At 34.4% G+C, this 9,744-nt stretch overlaps 1 protein-coding gene across 1 annotated transcript in view; it reads right to left on the bottom strand.

Annotated features, from left to right (window-relative positions):
• Positions 1 to 445: 445 nt before the first annotated feature.
• EXOC5 (exocyst complex component 5) overlaps positions 446 to 9,744 on the bottom strand; it is a 63,928-nt gene continuing 54,629 nt past the window's right edge. Inside the window, exons 16-18 of the mRNA XM_033187927.1 lie at positions 5,807 to 5,915; positions 5,423 to 5,638; positions 446 to 4,667 (exon numbers count right to left, since the gene is read on the bottom strand). Of these exons, the coding sequence (XP_033043818.1) occupies positions 4,479 to 4,667; positions 5,423 to 5,638; positions 5,807 to 5,915 (514 nt within the window). The 3' untranslated portion in view covers positions 446 to 4,478. The remainder of the gene's footprint in view (positions 4,668 to 5,422; positions 5,639 to 5,806; positions 5,916 to 9,744) is intronic.

Genomic DNA, 9,744 nt, shown 5'->3' with positions numbered 1-9,744 from the left:
ATTACTCATCTTTCCCCCCAAAAGTAGATATTTAAACACAAAACAAAGGTTAATGGTATCTATCAAATAATAATGATAAAACACATTGCGTCTAGTTCAAAAATAGGAATTTTGTTAAGCTCACGGGCAGCCTAACTGCTGTAATTTGGCAATTGAAATCTCTATTCTCTAAATGTCAGGTTTCTGTCCCCTATACATTTGAACAGTTGTTTCTTCCCTAAATTTGTAAAGAGAAATGATTGATCAGTGGTAGAAACCCTCAACATGCAATTCTGATTACATGAAAATGACTATCTACTGTTAATACACTAAATATTTTGCCTTACACTTTCACTCCAGCATTAGTCATTTAAAAACTACCAATGTATTAAATAGTTAACACAATTGGCAAGCCTATGACATTTAAAATAGTTTTTGAACATAAAAACACTGATTTCTTCATATCTTCCAAGGTAGAGTTGTCATTTACTTCTATGTCACAAAATATAGTACAAAATATTTGGTCTCTTTCTATTGTGAAAATTATCAAGCTGGAAAAGTATATAAAATAATACCAATAAAGATTTGTGATAGACATATTTCTATTAAGTACAAACTTAACATTAAGTTTCATGACCACTTATAAAATTTAAAAAAATCAAATTTAGAAAGTATGACCACACATTGAACATATTAAGAAAAGCACAACAGTAAATTAGATATTGACCCTGTATGCCAGCTCTGTAATATAAATGCTACAATAAGACTCATATTGGAAGCAAACGATTAAGCAAACTAATGAACCTACCAAACTAAAGGATCTATTTAATGTTATGTAAGGAGAACAGCATATAGAACCTAAAAGTGAGTGAGAAAAGATTTAGGTTTCAATGTGAGCATTTTACTAGCTGTAGACCTTCACTGGTCTACTTACCTTTCTATGCATTAGGTTTTTCATCTGTCAAATGGAAATAATAGTACCCAAATCCTAGGGTTGCTCTAGAATCAAATAATATATGCAAAGGACTTATTAGCACAGTGTGCAAGACTTAAATCAATACATGTAACTATAATTATCTTTATTATGCAGTAAAATTTTTTAAATTGCTAACTTTTAACTTTATGTAGAATTATTCAGTCTGACAATATGAACTGATCTTTTCTTCTAAAGTACATAATAATGTATTACAGGATAGGTCAGAGAGAAATAGTACAGAAACTGAATACAGTTAAACTAATTGAATGAAAGCACAAAATGCTTTGTATGTAAAATTCAGCAATATATGGATAATATGCAGAATATTTTTGCATTAAAAAAAGTTAATCTCCCAGATGTTAGCTTTGTTAGTCATCAATGATTTATGTACCGACTTAACTGCTGTCTCTCAAACACAGTTCAAGCATGCCTTAGCCACTACCTTGAGAACTTGACCACTTTAAGGGGTTTTGTGGCATTTCAAAAATCAACATCTCTTTATCCAGATCCTTGTAAATATTTACCATCATAGGTAAGAAAAACGCATTTTAGGGAAGCAGTGAATTCTCCACTTGGAATCAATCTACTGATTGATAATTAAATTATTTCCCTGTGAACCAGAAGGCTAGTACTCAGAAAGCAAAATACTTAGAAGTGAAAGGGGGAAAAAAAGAATGATCTACAATGTAATATAAATTAACCTAATTTAAATTAGATTTTAATTTAACTTACTTTGACAGTTCTTTTTAAAATAAGGAAGATTCTAAGGCCTTGCAACTATGGCAATTCTCAAAATGGGACTAAATATTGTCTTGGAATGGTCAGGTGGTCATCTGTCTAAAGATCCATCCAGCTACTATTTAATAATTCTTCATAAGGACACTTCATCTACTCTGGTTGACTGTCATTTTCAACATCATAATTTATATAAGGTAGGCTTCCTTTATTAAATTCATATTCTGTATTTCAGATATTTTTCAATTTTAGAAAAACAATATGCAGTGTGTTAGAGCATATTTTCAACTTCATTCAATGCATTATGTAAATATTGCATATTAGCTCATGTGGTATTGTGTAATACTGCAAAGATTGCATTTATGTAAATGTTGGTTAAAGTTACCAATTATACAAAGCTCCATTCTCTACCTAAAATTTTACCATGTGCAAATGAAAAACATTTTACTTATTGATCATCTCTTCTGAGCCATACACTTTGGGCAAAATTTTGTGATGGCTATAAATATGAAAACACTTAAAAAATCAGAATACAAAGAATGCATATTGCTTCACATGACACATTTTTTTTTTCCCCCTTAGAGAAAGACCATCTGTTTAGGATAAATTTCTAGTCTTATTTATATAGTCAGTATTTTTTGCTAAAAAAAGAAAGTGAGAAGACATATGCTGTGAAAAATTTTTTAAATCTTACATTTTTAAATAAAAAAATAATTTATAAAATTCAGGATGGATGGCTCTAAAATATAAAAAGAGTGAAATAAAAAAACAACTGCAGGGAATTTGTTTATTGAGCATTAATGTTAACACTTCTAAATTAAGTATTCACTTATGAATTTTGTCACTGTCCTATCAACGGACATAATAGAAAATATTGCACAGAACTCAAGCATGAAAATAATTAACAAAATAACTAAGCAACAAGTGTATGCTTTACATTTTAAAAATTAATCCAAACAAAATAATTTGAAGCACTTCTCTGATTTGGAAGTCTTAAAATGTTATCTCATGTTTTATTTGAGATTTTTTTTTGTTTTTTCTTTTTTACAAATTGACACTGTACAAAGAGCTTAAATGGCCAGTAAAACTACTGCCTTAAAACTGTTGGCTTTAAGTAACAGAGGTAAAATTTGAATTCACATCAGAGCTTTCTAAAATGGCAATATTACAAGCATAAGACTTTCTCTAGTATCCAAAACCTGTTCTGGCTTTTCCTTGGCTAGAAAACAAGACAGCCTTCTAAAGCTGTCATATATGTCCTAAAATTCTTTGAAAAAAGTTGGTATACTTCATTCCCTTGCTTACCTTGGTAACACTGGACTAAACAGAAAATGAAGAAAATTCAGTCAATAGTAACTTAAATAGTACTAAGTTAGCTCTGGACTTAGAAGGTTTGGTAAAGTTGATGACATTCAGATTAAGGTTCTCAGAAGAAAAGCAGTTTTCCAAAAACAGGCTTAAAAGCCTGTATTAAAGAAAAAATGCCAAGACTGAGTAATACTTAAGTTTATCTGTTCCTAGAAGACTATGAACAACACGATGGGAGCTGAAATATTACATATAATTTAGAATGCATTCTCCCAGAGCAAGTTTACAAGGTTTATAGAATAGCAATGGCCTTTCTAAATTTTCACTTGATGTTCAAAATTTTATAAGTGATTTAATACATCATCAAATTAAGTCAATTCCATTAACTATATCCAAGTAGGAATAACTTCAGAAATGCTTTGAAAAAGGACAATGACAGACCTATAGACATGAAAAGCAACCACTCTTTGCAAAGCTCATCTCCAAATCTATCAATTCTCAATTCCTCTTAAAATAAAAGACTAACCACATATTCAGCCATTCCATCTTATTCAAGTTTAGCATTACGACAGAAAATCTTAAAGGGCTGCATTGTTGCTAAACACTATCAATATTTCTTATATGCACCATTTAGACTATACCTCACTTTTTTTACTTCCCTTATAATATTAAAATAATGAATAAATATGGTCCGTTAGTTAAGGTCCTCCACCTTAAGTGAAATATAAAATAAGGTAGTTTTATCAATTTCTTACTAGAATTGGCTTAAAATCTATTTACCAAATAAGAAATAGTAAACTTTTAAGTTTTACCCAGAAAGCAGTATTCTGATCCACTCCTAATGTCTACATAAAATATTTCATCATTTTAGTTCAGTTTATGACATTTTTTGGACTAGTACTAATGTTGTCCCTCAGAAAAAAATCCAATCAACCAACTACAGAAAGTAAACTTAATTGTTAACCTTTTGAAAGAGGCAAAAAAATTATTTATGAAAACCTAAAACAACCTGATTAACAATTGATGCTGAAAAGGTCATTAAAAACTGAGGAATAATAAATGTAGTTTTCCTGTATTTTGCCTATTATTAATGGGAAACAGAATGGCAAAATTTCTAAATGGAGTATGTTAAAAGTACAAGAACCAAAAACACTGGTAACATTTCCTTTGCCTTCTGACAGCAACATTTTCTAGGATGAAAACAGTGACATGTAGTTTTAAAGAATCTGAAATTTCTACATTCAAGAATGGAATTAAAATTCAACATACGGGGAAAAAAGCAAAATATAGTTAGTGGTATCCAAACTTTAAATAAAACCTCAAAGGTAAGTATGGCTGCTGTTTTGTTCCAGTCACTGTTTCACAAAATGTTGGCTGTGTCATAAGGTATCTCCTGTGCTTTCTATCAACCGAGGCCTGCTGAAGTACAAGAAATTCCTCTGTTAAGGAATTGACATTGAATTCCTTTGTAAATTCAATCTCAGCTGAAGTGTCGAGCAAGGCGGGCAGATCTATAATCAGCACGAAGTTGTACGAAGGAGTGAAGTATATTCTTGTCCAGATTAGCAAGTTGTTCTCCTGAGCAGACTTGCTTTAAATTATCTGGGGCAACTACCAGAAGATTGCAAAGAGCATGCAGAGTATCAAAAAGATGTAATACCATTGGAATCTGAATTGAGAGAAGAAAAAAAGTAACATTGAAACAAAACAGTTTCCAGTTTTACAATTAGCTTGTAACTTCTTACATACTGTCAGGTGGGACTTACTAGTGTGGGTGGAGTTCAACATATTAGAATTTTTTAAAGATCACAAAGCATTAAACCTTAAAGATTTCATAGTTAAATAAACTTATTATAATATTTCAAAAAGATTCATATGTCAATTCTCTTCAATATAACAATCACATATACTTCAGTGGACTAAAACTAGTTATTAATATATAGTATTTTTCATAATTTAAATGTTACAGAAAAATTCAGAGGGACATAAAATGAAGACATTATTTTCCTAATGTGTGACATATACAGCATTAGTCATGGATGTCAATAAGTCAAAGACCGTGGAACTGAAAATACACCTTGAAGCAAAAATGTGTTTAATATTAAATATGTGGGCCAGGTGTGGTGGCTCATTCCTGTAAACCCAGCACTTTGGGAGGCTGAGGCAGCGGATCACTTGAGCCCAGGAGAGACCAGCCTGGGCAACATTGTGAAACCCTGTCTCTGGAAAATAAAATAAAATTTAAAATTTAAAATTAAAAGAAAATGACTGGAACCACACTGTTTCAGGTAGAATGTGTTAATCTATCTCATACAATATCAACAAAAGTTATAAACCTTTCACTAATTATAAGTAGTGATTTTTAATGATCTGACTTATGTTCCTGGGCCTATTTGCAAGTTTGATGTTTTTGTGTATACATACCTTGAAGTCTTTGGCACACTTCCTATATTCAGCTACATCACAAATTGCCAACATGCCACCCATACAACTGTAGGAATATTGTTGAAGATGCTCATAGATAAGTCGATGAAAACGTACTCCAAGTTCCATCAAAACTGTATCCACATTCTTCCCATCCATGGAATTTTTAATCTTCTCCACTTGTTTTCTTACGTAAGCACAGACTTTTACACAGGCCTATAAAAGTTTTTCTACACTCATTACACAGAAATGTATACCAGCTTAGCTAAAGAGGAAATACATAGTTTCTCATTAATCTGTAAGTATAAAAGAAAAAATCTAGGGCACAGGATACACCAATGAAAATGTTAGCAAAGTATTAACAAATTGAATCATTTTACTCACATTAGTATATTGAATCAAAACATTGTTTTCATCTTCTGGCTTAAAATCTGTTTTCTTTTGTTCTGCAGCCAAAATATGCTTCATCTGTCCAATCATACAATTTAATGTCCTAGAGAATTGAGACCACAACATTCTTTAACCCATCTAACTTATTCTATGTTTATATTTAATTATATTATTTATGCTAAATTAAATCAGTTATTTAATATCCTATCACCATAAAATTCTTTCACTATTGGTAAACTTTAGATATTAGAAAAAGTCAGCTCTAGGTCTTAATATGAAAGAGCTCTTGGTTTTATTATCTTTCTGCTCAAAACAGAGGGCAAAAATTCTTCGTGCAATACTTCAAGATTCAAAGATCTCAGAAGCCTGTCACTAATTTAATTCCTTAACAGCTAAGGATCTTCAAAGGCAAAAACCATATACAAGTTAACTATCCCTTTCTCAAAATTCTTGGGACCAGAAGTGTTTTGGATTTTGAAATTTTTCAGATTTTGGAATATTTGTATATACATAATAAGATACCTTGGGGATGGGACCCATTCTAAACACAAAACTCATCTATGTTTCATATATATATTATACATGTAGACTGAGAGTAACTTTATAAAATATTTTAATAGTTTTATACATGAAACATTTATGTTCACTGAGCCATCAGAAAGCAAAGATGTCACTATCTCAGACACCCATGTGGACAATCCATGGCTGTCTGGCATCACCATCATTCCTGACTCTGAATTTATATGCTACCAGTAAGCAATCATTTTCTTATACTTATTCACACATAAGTACTTAACAGTAAAAACGATGACATGCCATTCAGAGAAAAAATAAGTTTAAGGTAACCAAACAGCACAGTAACATCACCACAATACCTGTATTGCCTATTAAACAACAACAAACAAGGTAGCAGGTTTTCAGTCTCCACCTACGATGCTGTGCTTTCATGAAAAGGTACTCTATCCTACATTTTATTTTTTTAGGTGACAAAAAACATCAGAAGCAGTTGAGAGACCAGAAAGCAGGACCTCTTTGGATGAGGAGATATTCTGCTGGATGGCTTCTTAAAAGTTTCCTCTGGAGTTATCTGCCTCATTAATAATGGTTTTTGTCTAGAAGTCTCTATTTGATTTTGTAAACTGATATGACTTCTTGTTCTTTTACGAATGTACACTGCTGTACTTTTTTTTATAAGTCCATTGCACATTTTCACCATGTAATCTACAGGCATTTTTTCTGCAGTGTTAGCAACATTACTTTGTCACTATTATCACAATCACCTTGATTTAGAACCATTTTGGCTATTTCACTACCAGTCCATGAATGAGCAACTGGAGTCTCACTGATGTTAAAAATTATTTGATATTCACTTCATCCAACTTACTGACAGACTCTAAATGTATTATTTTTTTGTATATGTAAGAAGTCAGACATCACTTTTTTCTCACTTGAAATATGGAAATCTTCAAAGTCACTACCTTGTTCATCCTCTTCACTGAACATAGCTGAAGGCCAGAGGTTGTGCCAGGCATGCATCACTGTCTTTAGTCACTGTGTTCCAAGCACTGGCAACAGCATATACAGCATCTTCCAAGCTCAACTCATTTTGAAAACCTTCCATACTCCTACCTCTGTTCACCGTTGCTAGCATGCTATTCAAGAAAGTGTTCTGAGAGGCCGAAGTGGGAGAATAACTTGAGGGCGGGAGTTTGAGACAAGACTGGCCAACATAGTGAAACCCTGTCTCTACTAAAAATACAAAAATTAGCCAGGTGTGGTGGTGGGCGCCTGTAGTACCAGCTACTCAGGAGGCTGAGGCAGAAGAATTGCTTGACCCGGGAAGATGAAGTTGCAGTGACCTGAGATGGCGTCGCTGCACCACTCCAGCCTGGGCAAGACTCTGTCTCCAAAAAAAAAAAAAAAAAAAGACAGTGTTCTGAGACAGGGTCTCGCTCCATCACCCAGGATAAATGCAGTGTGATGATTGCTCACTGCAGCCTGGACATAATTGCTCACTGCAGCCTGGACATACCAGGCTCAAGTGATCCACCCAACTCAGCCTCCTGAGTAGTTGGAACTACAGGCACATGCCAGAACACCTGTCTAATTCTTAAATTTTTGGGGGGTAGAGACAGGGTCTTACTACGTTGCCTTAGGCTGGTCTCAAACTCCTGGGCTCAAGTGATCCTCCTGCCTCAGCCTTCCAAAGTGTTGGAATTATAGGCTTGAGCCACCATGCCCACCCAAGAAAGTGTTTCTATATTTACTCTTCATTGATCTAAATATACCTTGGTCAGAAGACTGAATGAAGTCACATTTGGGAAAAAGTATGACACGAACAGTTGTCAAGGAATAACAAAATCTTGTAGTTGTTATCCAGCCCAGCTTTTCTGCAGTACGTGCAAGCCACTAGTACAAAACGTTTGTAAAACCAATCAGAAAAGACACCCTTGGTTATCCATGCCTTTGTTAGCATAACAGTGGACCCAACAAGAAATTCATTCCTTGGAAACAATGAAGATGCAAGCTTTAGCCTATTACAGCAAGCTTACACTTATACATGCCTGCTGTATTAGCACACCCCAGCACAGTTACTCTGCCCTTGGCATCCTCAATTTCTGTAAAAGCCATTTTATCACCTGTATTGTCAGTGTCTTCCTGGGGCAGTAATGCCAAAAGAGTAGTGTTTCATCAACATGATAGACTTATTCTCATACCAGATTTTCATCAGCAATAACCTTGGCAAACGCATTAAGGAATTTCTCTGCTGCTTCATGACCAGTAGATGCTTTATCACAACAAATCTTTAAAAACATAATGCCGTGTCTGTTCTTAACTTTTGGCAAACAGCCTATTGAATAGCCATGATTCCCTTCAATTTTTAATTCATCGTGATAGATCTTTGTTTGTTTCATGATCACCATACCATTAAGTGGCAATGTATTCATTGCAATGCTGACAGATCCACTCTTTCAATACATAATCAAGATCTTCACTTTTAGCTTTATGTAGTGTTTTTATATTTTTCATTAACTTCCATTCATCACTTTCAGCACAGAGTTTTCTCCTTCTGTTTCTTCAGGTAATATATGGTGGTCATTCCAATACCATACTCTTCTGTAATACATTTCACACTTACACCACCATCCTGTTTGTCCACAGCTTTGATAAACGTAAGTGCTGCTAGGTATGGTGACTCACACCTGTAATCCCAGCACTTTGTGAGGCTGAAGTGGGAGGATCACTTGAGCCCAGGAGTTCAAAAACTCTATCTCTACATTTAAAAAAAAAAAAAAAAAAAAGGCTGGGTATGGTGGTGTGCATCTGTGATCTGAGCTACTCAAGAGGCTGAGATGGGAGGACTGTGTGAACCCAGGTGTTCAAAGTTGCAGTGAGCTATGATTACACTGCTGCACACCAGCCTGGATGACAGAGTAAGACCATGGTCTCTAAACAAAGTATTTTTATTTTTATTTATTTATTTATTTATTTATTTATTTATTCATTTCTTGAGACGGAGTTCTGCTCTTGTTGCCCAGTCTGGAGTGCAGTGGCGTGATCTTGGCTCACTACAACCTCTGACTGCCGGGTTCAAGCAATTATCCTGCCTCAGCCTCTTGAGTAGCTGGGATTACAGGTGCCTGCCACCATGCCTGACCAATTTTTGTATTTTTAGTAGAGATAGGGTTTCACCATGTTGGCCAGGCTGGTCTCGAACTCCTGACCTCAGGTGATCCACCCACCTCAGCCTCCCAAAGTGCTAGGATTACAGGAGTAAGCCACTGCATCTGGCCACAAAAAAATTTTTTTTAAAAGATAAACAGGCTGAGTGCAGTAGTTCACGCCTGTAATCCCAGCACTTTGGGAGGCTGAGGCAGGTGGGTCATTTAAGGCCAGGAGTTCGAGACCAGCCTGGCCAACATGGCAAAACC

The sequence above is a fragment of the Trachypithecus francoisi genome, unplaced genomic scaffold (assembly GCF_009764315.1).
Source record: "Trachypithecus francoisi isolate TF-2019V2 unplaced genomic scaffold, Tfra_2.0 Lachesis_group3, whole genome shotgun sequence".
Classification (NCBI taxonomy): domain Eukaryota; kingdom Metazoa; phylum Chordata; class Mammalia; order Primates; family Cercopithecidae; genus Trachypithecus; species Trachypithecus francoisi.
This window is presented reverse-complemented; position numbering and strand designations above follow the sequence as displayed.